Here is a 21,952-nt window from a genome sequence, read left to right as displayed (position 1 = left end):
CATCATGCCTCCATTTTGAATTGGGTGGGGGAGGGGATTATTAAAAATATATATATTCATGGTGAAAATGAGCGTACAAGTATATATAATTATCTATTGGAAATAAAATACTGATCCACCACTAAAGCTGAGGGGTGGATTTAAAGAAGACACAATATTTAGTCTAGACTCAAATTTTTAATACCATCACATGCATGTAATTTGTATGGCGATGCCATAACATTAAGTCTCAGATTCTGTCAAGTTTTGACTCTTAAAAAAAGGTGGGGGCCTGATTGCTTTCTTCTGTGTTTATGTTTTTAGCAGAGCCCTGAACCAGTTACGAGGCCGGTAACTCCACCAACATTGACAGATTTGTCTTCCTACAAGTTTACCTCACCAACCCTCGTGGTGAAAATACGACCCACCCCTCCAATTACTGGTCAGTAGTTAATACAACACAACTAAATAACAGTCAAATGTAAAAATTTAGGGGCAAATAAACTTATCTGATATTATATGTCTTGACATGCAGTTTCATGAAACATAATGCTGAATTTTCAGTCTGTGTCAAGAAATATTTACATGACAGTTTTAAGGTTTATGTAATGTAATAATGGTGTGACTTTTTGTTGGTTGTTTTTGTGTTGTTGGGTGTGTGTTTTTTTTTGGGGGGGGGGGTTGGTTTGTTTATTTGTTTTTGTTTTTGTTGTTGATGGGTTTTTTGGGGTTTTTTTTTTGGTGGGGGGTGTTTTAAAAAAAAATTTGTTTAGGAAGGGGTTTTGAGGTTTTTTATTATTGTTCTTTTTTCAATCCTGATTACTGGTATTGCATAGGAATCTAGGTAATAACTTGTATTAATAATTGTTTTGGCCTCTTTTATTTTATTTATTTATTTATTATTGCTTTTTTTTTTTTTTTTTTTTGTTAGGACAGAATAAATGTATAAAACTAAAACCTGGTGTACCATAAACCTTTATTTTTCTATGTTTTAGGTTGTTCTTGCACTCTGTCAGTGGCCTGTAATAAAGTGGATCAAGGGGAGGTAATCGGTAGTGGACAGAACCACATTGTGACACCACAACACTTTGCATTGCGTGACAAGATGTTTGATCACCTTCACGAAAATGTCTTGCAATACATACCACCAAAGGACCCACTGGCAGCTGAGAATATTGTGTAAGGGCCGATGAATTGTCAGTATAGTTGCCTACATTGCGGGGGTTTTCGTCTTCATCTTTTTTAAATGCCATACCGAGTACATCTCAATGACAGTGTAAAATAAAATAGTGAGTGCAAAAATTCTTGAGACAGTCTAAATAGACTTTGACCCGAGTGTTGTTCTGTACCTGTTGAGACAAGTTATCACATTCAAAGAATCCATTGGTAATAACAACCAAAAACCCTTGTTAAACCTCATCGGTTTGGGTTTTTTTAAATTATAGACTAGTAATAAAAATAATATTGCTTTGTAAGTTTCAGTTAACTGACACTAAAATATTCCATTGCAGATATTAGGTAACTGACAATGAATTTAGTCTGTTACCCAATTTATATATAGTCAAATGAGTGATTATCTGAGTAAGGAACCATGTATTCAGAATTTGGCTTACTTCATATTTTATATTTCCATTCTCTGATCCAGGTTGTTATGTTGGTAAATGGATGTGGAGTTAAAAACTGTGAAATGTTTGATAATTACAGGATGCCTAACTTCCATTTCCTGACTGCCGGACGGATGGTTTCTCCGGGACTTGAACAAACCACTCAAGCAGGTATTTATATCTTTCATTTTAAATGGTAAATAAAATGAGATTTCCACTAGATGTGGACACGGAAATCTGTAACATTAATGTATTCTAGTAAGGGCATGTAGAAAAGTGTTTTTAATTGTTTAATTGATGGAAATGTTATAAAATTTTATATGCAAATTCTAAATATTTTAGGGTTTGTTTTTATTTTTTTATTTATTTTATTTCATTAATTTAATTTATTTATTTACTCATTTTGTGTGTGTGTGTGTGTGTGAGAGAGTGTGTTTGTGTGTCTGTGTGTGAGTGTGTGTGTGTGTGTGTGTGTGTGTTATGTGGTGATCAGTATGAACAGATTCTGTTAAAATTCTGGTTTTCGTGTCAGTAATCCTTTCCTTATCGTATACTGTGTTAACTCATTGTTTCTTTACTATTTTGCTAATATACATATATGTTCCTTGTTTGTTGTTTTATTTTGTAGCACAGCCGACCACAGTGGCAGTGTGGTGGGATGGAGGCTCTCACATCATGCATTATTCTCTTATCAAGGGCGGCAAAGGTTCATTTTCTGTTGTCATTTCTAAACTAAAACTTCTGAAGATATAGTGTGCAGTGGAGGGAGGGAAATCAATATCAAAGAGATGAAACTCTTCCAGATGTCTTTAGAATTTAACATTTCAGCATCTCCTGAATTCTGTTCCTGTCCTAAGCTTGTTTTTTGATGAAAATATCACTTGAAGTAATCCAGTAATTTTCAGGGTCCTGCAATGTGTTCCAGATTTTTTGTCCTGTGTCCTATTATTCCAGATACAAAACCCCATAATGTGGATGGGAGGTTGGGAGGTATGTTTGCTAAAACTGTTTTATTTGTTTTAAAATAGCTGCTTCCTTGTAACTTTATGAAAACATTACACATGTACATTATTATTTTTATGTGTATTCGATACATAATATTTATATATCTATCTATAAATGTTTTACAAAAACAATTATAGTACGACGTCCGGTACATGCAGTGTTCTCGCTGGGTGAAAATTAAAGGAGGGCGGCCGCGCGACACCCCACCCTTCCAGGGGCCTAGCTCCCATATACGCAGGTTCGCAGCTGTGTACCACCTGAGATTACAAATATTTCTTTTAATTAAAATATATGATGTAAATGCATGTATGTATATGCGTTTTATTCCATCGCCGAAAAAGTCTACGTACCACCTGGAAACCCCAAGCTAGGCCCCCGCCTTCAAACCCCCCCCCCCAAAAAAACAAAAACAAAACCCCACCCCAACACCTCAAGAAGCAAAAAAAAAAGAAAAAAGTTAAGCTTGGTTACCATATATCGTTGTGTGTTGGTCGACTTGTGAAAAGACATACTTCTTATTTTGCTCCTCAGTATTTGATAAAAAAAAATGGTACGAAATACAAGCCGACTCATCTTTTATGTACCGTACCATTAGTTGAACCGGAGATGTGGGTCTGACGTTCATGGGCATACATTTTGCTGAACCGATCAAAGTTTTAATATCTTTTAATAAAGATTTCAAGATATATGAGAAACAATCAAGATTTTTGTAAAGTGATCCCCTAATGGGAGATAAAAAAAAAAAAATCATTTTATTTCCATCTTCATTCAATGAATCGATCACTTTGATATTGCCAGCTGATAAAAAGTAGTTTTTTTTTTGTAAAGGCGGTGTATATATTACTTTTTAATGATTAACACTACCACTTCTGTTTTTTATAAGCGGTGATATCCCCTCAAAAATGAAAAGTTTCTAATATTTTATAAAGAACTATTTTATAAACAAATGACAGAAAGTAAATATCATCAGTTACAATCAATTAAATGTGTAATTGAGGACAAAATATCAGGCACAATTAGTGGACACAAAAGACAGAATGACTGTTCTGATCATGTGACAGATTTGGCACCAAATAAGTGGTTTTTCAGTTGGAGATTGCCGAATCGATCTTAAAAAAAAAAAAGTTTTCATTGCTCAAATAAAAATATAAATTTTATTGTGTGTATCAAACATACAAATGGATACAAGTATGGGACAAAATAGAAGCTATTAATAATACTGTTAAATTACATTACGGTAACTGTCATAAGTTACTAAAGTTTTTCGTCAGTTGCTTTTTCGTACACCACGGCAGAGTGATAGAATTTATTTTGTGGGGGAAAAAAGTGCATTTGGAAATAGCAGAGATGGGTGCTGTAAAATATAGTAGGGTGCGGGAAAAGAAACAGGGGCACAGAAAAATAAAGGAGAGCGGCAATAGCGGAGTGGCTCACCCCGCTTAATCCAGCAGTGAGAACACTGTACATGTCTATTAATGCTTAACTGGACTATTTATAAGGTAAATATTGTGTAGACAAAAAGGCAAGTTATTTATTACTATTATTATTACATTGTTATCATTATTGTTATTATTATTACAATTATTATTAATATTAATATTAAAACACACTTCTTTAAACATTTACTAATTTTATGTTCTCTTTTCTTCTGAATTATATTCCAGATATAGAACACAAGGCTGATCTAGTCTGGCCGTTCACCTGTAATATCAAATGTTCCGCCACGACGCTGTGTGACACTTTCATAGCCGTCGGTCTGGATAACGGCACAGTCTCCCTGTGGGACTGGCATATTGGTATGTTGCTGAGAAATAAAGAGGGCTCACCTTGCCCATTGCCAAATTAGCCAATTACTCATTTTTATACAAAAAAACTACATGTACAACCTTTAGCATTTGACTGATAAAACTGTGTTTAAATTAGCTACAAAATTTATATACAGCTTCACCGGTAAAACTCAATTTGCGACTGTATAACCAGCATGAATGTCTGCAAATGGTCAAATACAACATAATTATCTCCTAAATGTAGCTATCAAATATTTAATGTCCAATACCTGATAATGTTTGGTATTCTGATTAATTAATCGATGTACACAATGTTCTGTACTAGTGTTGATAAACAAAACAAAACATTTTGTGAACATTACAGGAGTAGATGTGGGTATTATAAGTGTCTCCACGGAAACGAGCATAGAGCGACTCCGGTTCCTGGACCCGACCATCTGTGCGGACGAGCAGCGGAGTTATCCCCCATACAAGACACGAGTGTCCACGTGTCTTGTGATCCAGTGTAAGAACGGGGCACAGTATCTGCACAACACGGCGGCGGGTTCCACCATAGCACCTCTTTGTATCTCAGAGGAGTAAGTTGGTTTTAATCTGTCGTTCAACAAATTAGCTCAGCCGATGATTAATTAATCAATATGCTCCAGTTGTGTCGTTAAACAAAAACAAACTTTAACTCGTTAAATTCAAATTAATTTCAAAGCTGCTGTCATTCCTACTCTCTTCCTAACAGTGTCTGAGAAATGTTAGAAAGTCTCTAGCCCTTACAGAATGTTTGGCTAGTGCCCTATGTATTATAGTAATAACAGTTGGTAATTTCCACAATTTCAACGTGTCTGTACAGTATTTCCAGATTTTCTGCTGTTTGCCCAAAGTTTTCCATATTCTCCATACAAAACTTACAATATGGTTTCAACTGGTATTTTGCATACATTCTGAATGGTGAACTGCCATTTTAGACTATTGTGCAACCATAACCCATGGAGTGAGATGTAGCCCAATGGTAAAGCGCTCGCTTGATGCGTGGTCGGTTTGGGATCGATCCTTGTCAGTGGGCCCATTGGGCTATTTCTCGCTCCAACCAGTGCACCACGACTGGTATATCAAAGGTCGTGGTATGTGCTTACTGTCTATGGGTTGGTGCATATTAAAGATCCCTTGCTGCTAATCGAAAAGAGTAGCACATAAAGTGGCGACAGAGGGTTTCCTCCCTCAATATCTGTGTGGTCGTAAACCATATGTCTGACGACATATAACCGTAAATAAAATGTGTTGAGTGCGTTGTTAAATAAAACATTTCTTTCCTTTCTTCTTCCTTCCATAACCCAATCTCAGTACCTGACCACTATCATGGCACCTGTATTACAATTTTGGGATTTCTTTTCATAAGCCACTTTTGTTTCTGGAAGAGGTTAAGTGAAGCCTGTTACCATTTTTTTCAATGAGTAAATGTTTTATACATACACAAAATCTGCCTTTTAATGTTCTTAAATTGTCTTCAGAGTCTATTACTTCATTTCATTTACAGTATTTATTTTCATAAATTATTTTATTTTCACAGGCCTGAAAATGAGGATGAGTATGAGACTATTCTTCAGACAATGACTGATGTACCTGAAGTAGTGAGTCGTTGATATTGTTCATTCCTTTCCGGTCTAAAGGAATGGGACTATAGGTTTTGTCTCTGTCCTCTGTGTCTGTCCCATGTATAGGTTTTCAGACTTTTTCAAAATGCCTCAAGATATTGAGCTGACATTTTGTGTAGGCCCGATAGCTTTATTATGTACTGTTACAGATCAAGCTCGACTTGCATAATGATTTACCCATTTTTGCACAGAGTTATGGCCCTTGAACTAAGGCAATACGAAAAAGATTTGTATTGCTTTATTTGTACTCTCAGAATGCTTGTTTTTGTTAGAAGCCCCTTTTAAAATATTCATTGCATATGGTATTTAATTATATAATTAATTGAGGTCTGACAACCAGAACGGGCCCTGTCTAAAATTATGTGTTTTTGAAGAACAAGTTTTAATATAAAAATTCAGAAAAGTCTAAATATATATTTTTTAAATCTTCAAATTATATAACTTTGCAAGTTTTTTAAACATGATATAGTGGACAATTTTTATTTTTGCAAAGTAGACAACCATTTTTGGTTTGTCAAATCTCAAAATGATGTGGTATAATATTATACAACATATTATTATTATAATAATAGCAATCATACCAAAAATATTTTAAATGCACCAGGTAAAATTTGATAAATGTAAAAGAAAAACCATAAAATAAATGAATAGATAATAAGATTTTAATAATGCAGATTGGAGTGATTGATGCACAATAGTTCCTTTTTTTTCCTTTTTTTTTTTAAATTTAGCACTTAAGAAATGAAAATACATAGCAACTAAATATGTGAAGAGTATAGCTAAAATACATTTGTATGTGTACATATAGTTAATAGATCATTTTGTGCTTCTGTTTTGGTAAAATATTTGTTTTCACAAATTTTTTTTTTTTTTTTCTTTTTTTTTTTACAATATGTGAAAATAAGTAGCACATAGCTGAACTATTAATCAGCACTGGATTAACTGGATTTGATAAATGATTGATTATGGGCACTTGTGATGTTCTGTTACATTAAAATTCCAGTTACTGGTTGTTGAGAAAAGTGGACACCTGTTATTAAAGGACGTGACTACTGGATTCAAACTCTGTCAGCTGTGTCTTCCTATTACCTACAAGTTAGCATCTCCATGGCAACCAGTGTTTGCCTTTGGCGGTGGGGGACAGTTCGTTTATGTGAAAGGCAAGTTTTTTGTGTGATGTTTTCTTTTCGTTGTCATTAGGAGTGGAATCTTGCTCAATCGGCCTGAGGCTCTTTGATAGTAAGGTTGAACCCCCACGGTGGACTCAATTACTTTTTTTTCCCCCCATCCCAACCAGTGCTCCACAACTGGTATATCAAAGATTGTGGTATGTGCTGTCCTATGTGGGAAAGTGCATATAAAAGATCCAATGTTGCTAATGGAAATATATAACAGGTTTCCTCTAAGACATGTCAGAATTAACAAATGTTTGACATCCAAAAGCTGATGATTAATAAATCAATGTGCTCTAGTGGTGTTGTTAAACAAAATAAACTTTAAACTCAAAAGACTGAACTATAAGGAAATAAAATGGTTTATTTAACGACACACTCAACACATTTTATTTCCGGTTATATGGCGTCGGACATATGGTTAATGACCACACAGATGTTGAGGGAGGAAACCCACTGTCGCCACTTCATGGGCTACTCTTTTCGATTAACAGCAAGGGATCTTTTATATGCACCATCCCACAGACAGAATAGCACATACCATGGCCTTTGATGTACCAGTTGTGGTGTGCTGGCTGGAGACTATAATTAAAATAAGCCATATAACTGACAGTTTTGAAGCTAGAACTGATGATCTAAAGGGAGCTTGTAGATGATCAAGCAAAGCAAAACAATTATCTTCAAAAAATATGGTTTTCATTAAATAATATATTTTTAATAACTATTTTAATAACTGTATTTACCACTGGTACCGAATAATTGACAAGTTGTTCAAAATGCTGATTATGTGCCTTATATGGCACACAGATATATTCATTGTGTGGCACAAACTAACCAATGTTATTGTTTTGCTTGTGCTGAGGTTTACTGTATTACAGGAGATCTGCATTAACTACAGTGAAACCCCTATAAACTGAACACCCACGCGACCAAGCACAATGTCTGGTTTTACAATTTTCTAGAATATGCTTCAATAATAAATTCAATTGAATGCTACATATACAATTTACACTATTTAAAAAGTGTCAATTTTAAAATGAAGAATAACCCTATTTTTCCATTAAAATTAAAACTTCTAATAAAGAATGCAGATGTACAAGTTAATAAATTACAAACCTATATAACGCCAAAATCTCAAATAAAATATAAAAATGAAGGGTTTATTATAAAACTGCAAGAATGGAAAAAATATAATGTTTTACCATTTAAATGTCTAAAAGATTCAATACTATTTTGGTACCAATATAGATTAATACAACAAATTCTAGTCACCATAGTCTTTTATACAAGATATATTATATACAAACAAATTCATGCAGTTTTTGCAATTTAGTACCTGAAACATTACATCTTTTTTATGAATGTAAAATAGTATATGAAAAATGGATTTTGGTAGAAACTGGTGTAAACCTTCAATTATAAAATAAAATAATAAATATTTGGTATGACAGACAATGAAAAAAGCAGATTTGTAAACTCATACTGCAGAGTGGGAGAATACAAACTCGTCCTTTTACATCCTCTCCTCTTCTTTTTTCACTTCCTTTCTTTATTCTTCCTCTTCTTTCTGATCCCCAGAATGATCTTGTTTCTCTTTTTTCTTTGTTTCTTTTTTTTATTTCATTTCATTTTATTTATTTATTTATTTTTTTTTTTTTATTTTTTTTATTTTTTTATTTTTTATTTTGTTTGTTGTTTCAAAGAAGTCTTTTATTTTTAAATTACACAAAAACAAGTTAATTATATTTGAATTTCATATATCATAGTACAGATAATTGTAAATAATAGTAAAAACAAAAAATTGTATACATTATACAGTTGTACAGTAATGATTCGAGGCACCCAACCTTGATATTGCTCTTTCTGTTTCTGGGAACAAAAAAAAAAAAGAAAAGGAGAAAAAAAGTCTGGTTTTAAGAGGTATCCTGTTTAGAGAGGTTAAGTTCTTTACTGATTTTTAAAAAAGGAACATAAAAAATGTCCGGTTTTGAGGGCATTCCGGTTTACAGAGGGTCTGGTTTTGAGAGGTTTCACTGTATATGATAACTATTATCATGTTGGATGTTAACCTCCCAACAGGTGAACTGCTTTACGAAGACAGTGAGCCTGAGGCCGATACTAACTCGGCAGATCAGGAAGCCAGTGAGCAGACGGAAACTGATGCACAAAATGTTGCCAGTGACCAGAAGGTTGCCAGTGACCCAAAGATTGCCAGTGACCAAAAAGTTGGCATTAAGCAAAAGGTTGCCAGTGACTTAAAGGTTGCCAGTGACCAGAAGATTGCCAGTGACCAGAATGTAGCCAGTGAACAAAATGTAGCCAGTGACCAAAAGACTGCCAGTGACCAGAACGTAGCCAGTGAGCAGGAGGAGGTGAAGGCAGCTGGCGTCTGCATGTCCCAGATGTTCTTCTTCCCGCTGCGATCGTTCCCGACCCTGGACAAGTACTGGGAGCGCAGGAGGACACCGGTGGATCTGAGGGTCCATTCCACGGTCGAGAACAGACTCCAGGCTTTGATGGAGGCCAGGTGAGTCAGGGACAAATTCACACAAAAAACTGCAGCTTTTTTTTTTTAATATGTGTAAACTATTTGGTATTGCAGGGAGGTGGGTTGTAACCCAGTGGTAAAGTACTTGCAGGTTTTGATTCGGATTGGCAGAATTTGTAATTTACTGGACTGAATATCCAGCAGGAATGTCAGCCAGTTTCAACCTGTAAAATAACGTGCCGTGTGAGCTGGTATGTTGTTAAAGATTCTTTTCTTTCTTCTTGTTGTTTGATGCCAGATGGGAAGAGCAGGCGCTAAGAAAATGTCGAATGCAGATGCGGTGGAAAATGCTGAGAGACGAACTGGAGTTGGTGAACCTTAGACGTGACATGACCAATAAATCTCTGTCACAGACGTTCTATGTATGTAAAACAGCACTATACTTGTAACAGCTTCATTCATTGGCTATCTTAGAATTGATTTCATGTAACAAGTACTTTTATTGGCTACTATAGTATTGATTTCTTGTAACAAGTAAATTCATTGGCTTCTTGAAAATTGATTTCTTTTAACAAGTACTTTCATTGGCTACTTTAGACTTGATTTCTTGTTTCACACCTTTTTTTCAGATTTTCTAACATACAGAACTGTAGTTTAGGCCATAAGAAAATAAATGCTAGATCTTCATTCAAAAACATTTTCAATATGGGGACAGTGGGTGGAATTTTATTTTTCAATTTATAATTGTATTTATGTATATATGGAAATACCATATATTGAGGCCAAAACTGTAGTTTAGGCCATAAGAAAATAAATGCTAGATCTTCATTCAAAAACATTTTCAATATGGGGACAGTGGGTGGAATTTTATTTTTCAATTTATAATTGTATTTATGTATATATGGAAATACCATATATTGAGGCCAAAAAAACCCCTGAAGGAGCCAATTATGAAAATGGGGTTGAGCCTCTATCTTTGAGGCATACAAGGATAAAAATCTAGGAGTTATTTTATTATGGACTTAGGAATATTTTTTATTTTATATTTCTGAATTTTCATGGCACCTAATCATAGAGGTAGAGAGGGAGGGAGGCAGAGAGAGAGAGAGAGAGAGAGAGAGAGAGAGAGAGAGAGAGAGAGAGAGAGAGAGAGAGAGAGAGAGAGAGAGAGAGAGAGAGAGAGAGAGAGAGAGAGAGAGAGAGAGAGAGAGAGAGAGAGGGGGTGTGTGTGTGTTACAGTAGTCTGGTTTTGTAGTTAAAATATTGTTTTAGCACATCTGTTATTTCAAATGCAGTTAGTACATAAGAGTTTACTAATTAATAGTTACATGAACTTATATTAATGCAGTTTGCTTAATGCTAATTATTTTTAAAGTTTTATTTCTTTGTGTGACCTTATAGAAAATAATACCTTAGATTTTGTTTTTCCGACTTGTCTTTCAGCCTTGAGAATTAAGCTATTTAGGTAATTTGTTTCTGTATTACCTATGTCAATGTGTATTTCTATAGGTGTATAGATACAAAGATACATGTACCTGTGTTATATATGTGATGCTTCAGCTTGGCTTTCAGTGTCAATTACTGGATCTTTTCATTCAAGCTGTTTCATAAATGATCATGTGAGGGTGGAGGAGGGGGCAGGTGTGGGGGGAGCGTGCAATGTTGGTTTCTGTACAAAACACACAAGTCATAAAATAACTTTGCTTCATTTGTGTTTAGAATGTTTGAGCAAATCCAGAAGGCAAAAATCTTGAAATAATTGAGTTCTCTGCACATTCACCCTCATAACAAACACCCCCACCCCCCTATCCTCACCACCCCCAATTCATGTTATCATTTTTGGAATTGCTGTTCTTGTTACATTATTCTTACTTGCCTAATGAACACAACATTTCTGATTAATAAAACAACGGGAGTTTTTATTAAATTTTTTATCAGTATTTACAAACATATTTTGAATGTTTTGGTTTACAGTGTCCAGCTATGTTTGTATAACATTGTGAACTAGAAAAGCAAATCTGTGTTTTGTTAGTGATCAACAGTTCATGGTCATTAATGTTAAAGGCACATGACCTCTATATGTGCAAACATTGTGCTGACATATTTTACCAGTTTATTATTGTAACTGAATGTTTGGAGAAAGTTTAACCTGGTTTTTGTTAAAATAGATATTGCATTATAACAAACAAAAACCCAGGTTTTTTCAGTCTTTTTGTTGTGCCATGTTTTCTTTTCTTTTTTTTGTTTTGCTTTTGGAGGGTGGGGGGGGGGGGATGTGTGTAAATATGTTAAACATTCTGTTAACTTTACAATACTGATATACTTGTATTTTCAATATAACTTAATCATTTAATTTACAGGCATTTGTTTTGGGGTTATGTTTTGTTTTGTATATTTGTTGGGTTTTTTGGATGGGCTATATTATTAAACATGGGTTGTTTAGAAATTCTGGAGAATCTACAACAAAATCTGAGACCTGCTTATGTGAACTTTTGTATTAAAAAAGAACCGTTCAGAAGTTTACATTTTAAATCAGTTATTTGAAAGAAAGAAAGAAATGTTTTATTTGACGACGCACTCAACACATTTCATTTACGGTTATATGGTGTCAGACATATGGTTAAGGACCACACATATTTTGAGAGGAAACCTGCTGTCGCCACTACATGGGCTACTCTTTCTGATTAGCATCAAGCGATCTTTTATTTGCGCTTCCCACAGGCAGAATAGCACAAACCATGGCCTTTGTTGAACCAGTTATGGATCACTGGTCGGTGCAAGTGGTTTACATCTACCCATTGAGCCTTACGGAGCACTCACTCAAATCAGTTATTTGATTTACCGGGTATTTGCTTTTAATGTAGAGGTTCTTGGCTTTCATTTCTAATAATTATTTATGGAACAAAGGGCTGTTTCAGAAATCATTATGAGGGGGGGGGGGGGGGGGGTGCCAGGCAGAGTCATTAACTTTTCATTTTATTTTCATGCTTATATCAACTTAAGGTTCAAGCATGCTCACCTGGACACACATCTTGGCTACCTGGACTGTCTGTCTGTCCAGGACAGGTGTTCATGGTTAGTTGTTAGTGTTCAGGCAAAGTGACGTTTTATTTCATGGCCATTAAAATTCATTCTGGGTGGGAGCCAGAACTGGGATGTGAACCCAGTACCTACTGACCTTAAGACTGAAGACTTAACCTCTATGACACTGATGCCCGTTGGAGTTGACTCAACAATGCTTTTAAATATGGTAATTCTGCCAAAACTCTGTTGTAAGTTATGGAGGGAGGGGGGGGGGAGGGTACCCTGCAACTAAGTATGGAGGGTGGGTTATCCTGCAAATACATTTTATTTTTGTGTGTCAAATAATTTTATGGATGTTTGCAGTATAAAATATAAAATTGCATTCTGGAAGTATAAATTAAATCATTTTTTCCTTACCCATCCCACCCCCAAGGATATTTCTGAAACAATCCTAATATTTAGATACATGTAGATCTTCTCTTGTAGCATTTTTATGTCGTTTCATATAAGGATTTCTGTTTTGTCTTGTTTATTGCTAACACTTTTAAAACTAAACCAATGATTCAAGCTTGTGTAATTTAGCAATTCCTCTAGTGCCAGTGCTGTATATATAATACAGTTTTTGGTTTCTACAGTCTTCAGACAATTAAAAAACCCAATTGTTTCCAACAGGACAAAAAGAAAACCAATATATGAAATGGCCCTTTTTCATTCTTGCTTTCTGTTTTGCTTGACAGGTGTTTGAGTCGATATCAGCTATTTCTGATACTATCAGATCTTGAGTCGGTATCAGCTATTTCTGATACTATCAGATCTTGAGCATTTGCCTGTGTTGCAAGGTTATTGTTACTTCTCGTTTTGTTTATTCTACTAAACCTGTTATATCTGAACATTAACTGTTTGTTATTTCAATTAATATTGTTAACTCATCTTATTTGCAGTTATTAATACACATCAGCACTGACTATAAAAGACACACACAAATGGCCAACAAAACTAGCTTTTAAGGATAAAAAAGTATCTAGATTTGTCTAAAATTCCAGGTTTTACTGTCACCTAAAAACCGATCTGACCCTGCCCTTGTTATTTGATGAAAAACTCACAATAACCCCTCCCCTACTTTTCAAGACCCTGCTAACATTTTGAGATCTGTACCTACCATCCTACAAGTTGAACTGTACTAGCTATTTTGTGTCTTTAATAAATTGAATGTGAACAGGGTATGCAGGGTTTACATTTTTAATAGTATGTGTTTTAATCTTTACTGATAGAAAATAGGATGAAGGGAAGAAAACAATATTTTGTTCAAAAACAGATTAGTGCTTAGAGGTTAGAGAGAAAAAAGAATTTATAATAACTAAAGGAAGTCATTTTGAAATATAATTAATGAAAGTCACATAGAAACTGGTAAAATTTAATTTGATATTAAAACAAAATTTGACTTCTAGAATAATGAATGTTATAATCAGTATCTTTAATTAAATTTAAAAATAATTCTGAGAATCAACAGAAGATGGCTTGAACAGCATTAAATATTTTATCTTTAGCTTTTCCTTTTGTCTATCAGTATGTCATTATAATGAAATTAATTTACTATGCAATAACCTTTGCACTGTGACCATGTGTGAACTCTAAATTAATTATTCTCATACTTTTACTGTTATATTACTCACATTACTAAACAAATATTGTTGATAACATTACCATGTCAAGCAGTATGTTAATATTCATTATCAGTGTTATTACATTAATATTACTTATATATTAATATTACTTGTGATGTCAAATGTTTTAATATTACTACAGTACTCATTTATGAGTACATTATATTGATTGATTTAAAATATATTATTTTATTGTACAAAGAACAAAAGAATTGGGCACAAGTTTAACAACTTACGAGGCCCTCTTCTATATACATACAATATACATGGTGTCTTATATTACATAACTGTATATTTAAACTACATTTAAACAATCATTTATGATGAGCAATGATTTAATTTAATTTTTTAAGATTCTTTTACCATAGGTTAAAGTTGTCAAGTTTATGTTTAATCACAGTCAATCCAACAGCATAGCAACTGATTTTCAAAACTATTCTCAAACCCCTGGTATTGGTTTATGTGCAGCTTATACAATACTGCTCATAACAATGACTCTATTTGTCTAATAGCCATAAAATATAATGGTTTTAACGTTTTACTTTTCTTGACTTTTGCTCAAATATAGATGGTTTATCAATACAAATATATATATATTACATGTACACATGTATATCGAAATAATATAGAACTCAATTGATATAAAAATTGTGTAGTTGCTAAATTTTCACCCGATTTTGAAGAATATGTAATGACGAACATTTTTTGTTGTGTTGTTTTTATTATTACACTACATAGTTAAAATTATGATTGAATTAATCGTTTCAGAAGCAGATCCTAAGTTGTGTCTTATTTGTATGTCTGTATTTAGCCGACAGCTTCCTATTTATTGCACACGTTAATTTGCACAAGAATATATACCACAAGACCTCGTAGCAGTCGAGTGGTATGTTCTTGTTCAAAATAAACGAATGCAATAAATAGGAAGCGAAAACAATGTATGTGAAGTTCTGTATTTATTACATACCTTCTTTTATGTTGTACAAAAATGGTTTTTGATTTAACGTCATAACAACTCTTTCTTAAATCTATGATTAATACTCCTTTCATGGATTTGCTTAATGTTAAGAATCATACTCTGTGGCAGCCTTGTGTAATGTTTCAAATACGATGTGACATAATTTGTAAATCATATTTGACGTCAGTAACTGAAAGGCGCTAACTGCAGTAAAAATATAAAGAGAATTCCTCATTTAAAAGTTCCGATCTAGATCGCACATATGTGTGATACAAAATAAATTTATCACATGGTTTGAAATGTCTTTATCACTGTTGTAAGATTGAATAGATATGTAATAATAATTTATTTCTTCATTGTAGTGTTCTTAGTATCATTAATTTATAATACAAGTTCTCTAGTTGCATTAATGTTCTGCAGAATGTCTTTACAAGACAAACCATTTGCGCATTATATTTTTTAATAAATAAAATTATTTAATTATGTTTCCACTTATATTAGTTTTATGGCAGTAAATCTTTAGCTTAGATTTAATATTTAACTAAAGTTTTAAAACAGTAGAAGGAATTAACTTGTTTTAACTGAATGCTACTTTACAGCAGTTTCATGTATACAGCCAAAACATTTATATTTTTTGTTGTTTTGAAGGCTTTTTAAAAAAAAAAAGACTTAAAGGGACATACCCTAGTTTTTAAACACTAAGGCATATGTTTCACCTAGACCCTAGTTTCAACCCGTAAAAAATGGACACTAAGTTTGGTTAATTTACAAACTTGTAACACATTTGGATACCACAGAGTGAAATGAGTCTGTAACATTGAAATATCCAGAAAAATAGACTAAAACGCGACTTCATAACCGTTAATCCTCAGATGCACATGCTTTTTTAAAAATATAAAAAATGCATTTTGTGGTATTAGAAATGCCAGGATGACCTGAAACACTTGTACAGAAATGGATAATCTAAACAATAAAATACAAGTAATGCTTGATGCTAGTGATCATAAATGGCCCTAACAGTGAACAATATGCCTTAGTGTTTATAAACTAGGGTCTGTTCCTATAAATTACACCCTCATTATGTAGTTAATAATATTTATTTACTTGTTTGTTTTGCAGACCGAGTCTACTTACAGAACTTCTCCGCCCATTTTCTGAGTGTGTTATAAACACTGTCATACTCATACTGTTGGAATGTGCACCGTGACTTTGTGTTTACTTCAAAAAGGAAAATGCATGTCTGTGATATTTTCTTTTATATACATGTATCTCCAGAGACAAAAAAAATGAAATTGTTTTTGGTTTCAATTTTGCTGCAGCACTGTTTTGTTGTTTATTAGTTTATCAAAAAATATTCCATTGAAAAAATACTGTTTTGTTTTATTTTATTTAGGAGATAACCGTATGGAGGTTTTAGATTTGCGGGTGTTATTGTCCATTTGATTCTGCAAATGTCATTTTTGACCGAAGGCGTTAGCCTGAGGTGAAAAATGAAACATTTGCGGGCATCAAATAGTCAATAACACCCGCAAATCTAAAAACTCAATATGGTTATGTCCATTGTAAACTGAATTGGTTTTGTACAGAACTAACCGTATATTTGGCATTTCTTGAAAAAAATACCTGGCTACCTGTAGACCCTTGAATCGTCAACTTCGCCTGTTCCAATTGCTAATGATGTCACTTTCTAATGACGTCATTAGCGTTCCAGATGTTATTTTCATTTGATCCCGGAAAAAGAATGTAATTAACCAATCACAATACAGAACACACTCGCTATCAGTTTACCATTTTTTTTTAAAAAATTTTTTTAAATTATTATCATTAAAACTGCAATCTCAGTTACATTTGAAGTATTACTGTAAAGTATTTACAACAGAACATCGAGAGCCATTCTTCAGTTTCCATTAGCTACTGTCTCTAATACAGGTCATATGAAAATGCATTGTTTGTAAAATCAACACTCCAAGTGGTGGGACTCTTCTGAATTGGTTGTGATAAAAATGTGCTAAAGTTGCAGCTACATTTCATTGTAGTATCAACTGAAGGCAGTTTAGACTATACTTGTGTTTGTATTTTACATTTGTAATGTTTATGGATGTGAGATTCCACATTTATTAGATATATCATTATTTATTTTTTTAAATATTTGTGTACATTACAATAATTTAGATTCATATTTTAAACGAAATGTAAAAAAAAAAAAAAGATAAAAAGATTTTTTTTTAAATTTGATTCAATAAATTGTTTACATGTCTCAACACTTTTGTTGTTATTAAACCATACTTTGCATGCAGATGTCCTGTGAATCATTTATTTTGATAATATCTCCTATATTTTAGGAACTTATCTCATTTACCATTTATATTTTCTATAATACTTTGGCTGAAAAGGGTGTATATATTTTTCTGTGTATTACTGCTGTATCACCTATAGTATGCATACTTGTGAATAGACTGTAAAGTATACGAAGAAAGTGAAATATAATATCAGAGGAAGATCTAGGAGGGCCCAGTGGCCCGCCCCCCCCCCCCAAAAAAAAAAAACTAAATGTTTGAGACAGTTATAATTTTATTATATATTAATTTTCATTTTGTTATGATCCCCCTCCAAACCTCCCCCAAAGTTCCCTTGGTATTCAGCCTCATGTCACTGGGGTCTCTAAATGGATTTTCTGGATCCGCCACTGAATCTGTTCCTATTCCAATCACGTCATTGCCGCACCAAATTAAAAGCAGTGTTACATGGCTATTCACCAACTAATGGCCGTACAAAATATTGACTAAAAATATATGTATTTAATATGTCCCGAAAAGAACTTAAAGTCGCAAAGCCTAGTTTCAGGACGTAAAAATGGACACTAAGTTTAGTTAATCTACAAACCTTTAACACATTTGTATAGTTCCAACAGAGTGAAACAAGAGTGAAGTTGAAACGGTGAAATACCAATAAAATAGACTGAACGTAAATCTTGACTCCATGACTGTTAATTCTCATACGCATGAGCGATTTTAAAAATATGAAAAATGCATTTTGTCATATTAAAAACACCAGGATGACCAGAAACGCATCGGGTGTATGGAAATGGAAAATCTAAACCATAAAATCTTAGTAAAGTATGATTTCAGTTATCCAAATCGGCTCTAATGGTGAATAAATATGCCTTAGTGTCGCATTAATTATTCAATCGGCTATATATATATAGTAATCTTATCTCTCTAAAATATCTGCACACTGGCTTGTGGTAGCGAATGTTAACTAAAGAGACGTATTTTAAGTCGCGACCCGCCTTTAAACTGCTACAAATCAAAATGTTGACTTGAATACGTCTGTTGAGACAAAAAATTTAACCACACATAACTGATTCATTACATATCAAAGAGACTTGAAATACTGCCAGGCCTCCTCCAGTGGAAAGACCGATTTGTTTATTGTGTTTGTGAAAACCACAGGGAGTTTTCTTGTTTGCGAAATTATTTGAAATCAACCTCGTTAACAGCTATATCTTGATGGTGCAAAAACATAAAATATTTATTACGTTTATTTTTATTATTAACATGCTTGTACATGCATTCTGCTTGCATAATTTTATTAGCTGGATATCAGTATTCATATACTGGGCTTTAAGCTGCCGATCGCTAAATCGACAGGTGCGAATTAAAGGGACTGTCCCGAGTTTGCCGCTATCGTAAGACGTTTTCAGGTAACAAAACCCTTTTAATGGCTGAACTTTGATATTAAATATAATTTCTTGTGTAGAATACCAATGTGGATATACCAGGTGTTTCAGATCGTTTTGATGTTTGTCGAAATTAAATGTCCCCCCCCCCCCCCCCCCCCCCCCCCCTCCAAATACATACCTAATTTTTCATACGTATGACTGTACCTGTAGTGGAAGGTAAAATCGGGTTTTGGCTACTACAAACGTTAGGACGGTAATAAACAGTAAATATACAGACACCGATATTCTGAACAAGAACATTTATTTAATATGTGTATTTAGTCGTTAAAAAGACTTTATTAGAAACATGGACCAATGACAAAAAACTCGGAACAGTATCTTTAAATTTGAATTTGGCAAAAATCTATTTTCTTATTAAATCGGCAAAAAGGGTCATATGAAAACAAAATAAATACAGTTCATTAAAGAGTTTTAAATTTGTTTGGTTTACTAAGACTAGGCGCGTGTGCGGGCATTGTACCGAGGGGTGGGTGGGTGTCTAGACTGCCGACCGAAGCTCCCGAGTAAAAAATATATTGAGAAAAAAGAAAATTTGCTCGAGCAGGGAGGGATTTCACCCCTCCCTCCCCCCTCCCCCCTCCCCCCCCTGCAAACGCACCTGGAAACGTGTTTTTGGTTACACATATTCTGACGAACTTTGCTAAGTTACTAATTCGCTTTAAAGCCGCAGTCTTTATCTGTTATTTTGATCTGTCTGTTCAGGACGAACAATAATAGTGAACTGTTAGTGGTTAGTAACAATAACCATTATCCTCTGATGGAATTTGATAGCTAGTAGTGATCTAATGATTGATTATAATCGTTAATCGTAAATTAATCGGTTTGGCTACCTAACATGATAATCAGTTATTAAAATACATAAAATGTGGGAACATGTTGACTGTGATTGTTCCTCCAATTTAAAAGATGCACTTGGTATAAACGTGTTGGGGTTGGTGTTTCTTTCCACGTGTACATAAAGAATACAAATATTAAATAGTTATTAAAGGTGAAATTAGTGAATAAATTTGTGTATGGTCTAATAATACACAAGTGAACACGACAATAGGTGCATGGTACCTATAATTAAACTCCTTACAAGTGTTCATATAATTTTAACCGATTTTGTAATCAAAAGTTGATCGGATAGTGCAAACATAAATATATTATAACCAATTATAATCGATGATGGAATTCTAACCGATTCTCAACATTAATGATGGCCAAAACAGAACTACGCCCGTTTTGGAATTGCATGTAAAAGCATCTCGTGCACGTTGCTACACGAAGCGCGAGTATTGATCATGCAGCAATTGGCGCTAAGAGCCGCAATCACCGAGCACACGTGTTCGATATCATTAACATGAAGAATGAGAGCCAACATTGGTAACTAATCGATTTTGGCTCGTCAAAATGGCGGCCTGCGAATGTGGAGAGTAGAAAGTTCTGGACATCGTTTTTTTGTGAGTACACTGCTTCCCATTTCCAATTGCTTTATTTCAGAGTCGGGTTATAAATCGATTGTATGCAACAAATTGGTGCCATGCAGAGTATAATGATGGTAAATTACTAATTTGCATGACTCGTTGCATGTATTAACGTATATAGTCTGAACACATGACTATGCATTTTTGAGGATAAAGTATAAAACACATTCTATGACAAAAATGCGTAGGTGGATGTATTTATTCACCTGCAAGATGGTTGTGGGTTAAAATCGTATTGTTAGGGGCGTACCCAATGCACAACAATTAGGGGAGAAGTGGGAAAAGAAAAATCGCGGCTATATTAAAAATAATAAATTTTTATATTTTTCTGGAGGTCTCCATTTCTCTGCCAGATACAGCCCTGATTCTGTTAGAAAGGGATGGGGGTGATAACATGTATTCTCACAAGTCTTATTCATGCATATGTGTTTAATTGTAGCTATGACAATCGGGTACCGTGTACAGGTCACAGGAATATGTTTAATTGTAGCTTTGACAATCAGGTACCGTGTACAGGTCACAGGAATATGTTTAATTGTAGCTTTGACAATCGGGTACCGTGTATAGGTCACAGGAATGTGTTTAATTGTAGCTATGACAATCGGGTACCGTGTACAGGTCACAGGAATATGTTTAATTGTAGCTTTGACAATCGGGTACCGTGTATAGGTCACAGGAATGTGTTTAATTGTAGCTATGACAATCGGGTTTAATTGTAGCTATGACAATCAGGTACCGTGTACAGGTCACAGGAATATGTTTAATTGTAGCTTTGACAATCGGGTACCGTGTATAGGTCACAGGAATGTGTTTAATTGTAGCTATGACAATCGGGTACCGTGTACAGGTCACAGGAATATGTTTAATTGTAGCTTTGACAATCAGGTACCGTGTATAGGTCACAGGAATGTGTTTAATTGTAGCTATGACAATCGGGTACCGTGTACAGGTCACAGGAATGTGTTTAATTGTAGCTTTGACAATCGGGTACCGTTGGTCGGTCACAGGAAATGTGTTTAATTGTAGCTTTGACAATCGGCCACCGTGTATAGGTCACAGGAATGTGTTAAAGTGTAGATTTGACAATCGTGTATCGTGTATAGGTCACAGGAATGTGTTTAGTGTAGCTTTGACAATCGGGTACTGTGTATAGGTCACAGGAATGTGTTTAGTGTAGCTTTGACAATCGGGTACCGTGTATAGGTCACAGGAATGTGTTTAAGTGTAGATTTGACAATCGGGTATCGTGTATAGGTCACAGGAATGTGTTTAGTGTAGCTTTGACAATCGGGTACTGTGTATAGGTCACAGGAATGTGTTTAGTTTAGCTTTGACAATCGGGTACCGTGTATAGGTCACAGGAATGTGTTTAGTGTAGCTTTGACAATCGGCCACCGTGTATAGGTCACATGAATGT

The 21,952-nt window shown here is 34.2% G+C and overlaps 2 protein-coding genes across 6 annotated transcripts in view; both read left to right on the top strand.

Annotated features, from left to right (window-relative positions):
• Positions 1-17,583, top strand: part of LOC121380512 (WD repeat-containing protein 93-like) — a 32,015-nt gene extending 14,432 nt beyond the window's left edge. For 2 of the 5 annotated variants that reach the window (XM_041509368.1, XM_041509353.1), the window contains 12 exons: positions 304-421; positions 975-1,158; positions 1,684-1,754; positions 2,212-2,289; positions 4,253-4,384; positions 4,740-4,953; positions 5,937-5,997; positions 7,025-7,181; positions 9,273-9,720; positions 9,980-10,103; positions 13,443-13,544; positions 16,447-17,583. In XM_041509368.1, coding sequence (XP_041365302.1) covers positions 304-421; positions 975-1,158; positions 1,684-1,754; positions 2,212-2,289; positions 4,253-4,384; positions 4,740-4,953; positions 5,937-5,997; positions 7,025-7,181; positions 9,273-9,720; positions 9,980-10,103; positions 13,443-13,487 — 1,632 coding nt within the window. In that variant the 3' untranslated portion in view covers positions 13,488-13,544; positions 16,447-17,583. Of the gene's footprint in view, positions 1-303; positions 422-974; positions 1,159-1,683; positions 1,755-2,211; positions 2,290-4,252; positions 4,385-4,739; positions 4,954-5,936; positions 5,998-7,024; positions 7,182-9,272; positions 9,721-9,979; positions 10,104-11,124; positions 11,147-13,442; positions 13,545-16,446 lie in introns of all 5 variants that reach the window. The other 3 variants (XM_041509376.1, XM_041509383.1, XM_041509361.1) reach the window with 3 other exon arrangements.
• Positions 17,584-20,416: 2,833 nt separating this feature from the next.
• Positions 20,417-21,952, top strand: part of LOC121380496 — a 12,513-nt gene continuing 10,977 nt past the window's right edge. The window contains exon 1 of the mRNA XM_041509333.1: positions 20,417-20,511. The gene's annotated coding sequence lies outside the window, so the exon portion shown is untranslated. The remainder of the gene's footprint in view (positions 20,512-21,952) is intronic.

This window comes from Gigantopelta aegis, chromosome 2 (genome assembly GCF_016097555.1).
Source record: "Gigantopelta aegis isolate Gae_Host chromosome 2, Gae_host_genome, whole genome shotgun sequence".
NCBI lineage: Eukaryota > Metazoa > Mollusca > Gastropoda > Neomphalida > Peltospiridae > Gigantopelta > Gigantopelta aegis.
Note: the sequence above shows the minus strand (reverse complement) of the source record. Positions and strands in the feature narration are given on the sequence as shown.